The following is a 336-nucleotide window of genomic DNA, read 5'->3' on the forward strand; positions in this document are numbered from 1 at the left end:
CCCACCCGCCCACCCACCCGGTGCATGGCCTTGATGGGCTGCAGCGCGCGCCACACCACGCTGTTGCACTTGAAGCCGCTGCCAAAGCCGATCTGGGGGGAGGGGGGGGGGGAGGGAGTGCACGGTGGGGGCAAGGTGTGTGTGTGTGTGTGTGTGCCATGCAAACCGCCAGCCAGCCAGCCAGCCAGCCAGCCCCGCCGGCCGGCCACCTGCCACACAATGTCGCCGCGCCGCACGCCCTGCACACTCTCCACGAAGCCGAAGCTGTACCACACGGTACTGCTGCTGGTGTTGCCGTACCTGCAGCACGCATGGGGGCGGGACCATTCATGGTCT

At 68.5% G+C, this 336-nt stretch overlaps 1 protein-coding gene across 1 annotated transcript in view; it reads right to left on the bottom strand.

Moving 5' to 3' along the window:
- The window catches only part of CHLNCDRAFT_141048 (hypothetical protein), a gene marked incomplete at both ends in the record, with an annotated part of 5,400 nt that overhangs the window by 216 nt on the left and 4,848 nt on the right, over window positions 1–336 (bottom strand). The window contains 2 exons of the mRNA XM_005843466.1: window positions 6–92; window positions 210–300. Of these exons, the coding sequence (XP_005843528.1) occupies window positions 6–92; window positions 210–300 (178 nt within the window). The remainder of the gene's footprint in view (window positions 1–5; window positions 93–209; window positions 301–336) is intronic.

This window comes from Chlorella variabilis, assembly GCF_000147415.1.
Source record: "Chlorella variabilis unplaced genomic scaffold CHLNCscaffold_30, whole genome shotgun sequence".
Taxonomy (NCBI): domain Eukaryota; kingdom Viridiplantae; phylum Chlorophyta; class Trebouxiophyceae; order Chlorellales; family Chlorellaceae; genus Chlorella; species Chlorella variabilis.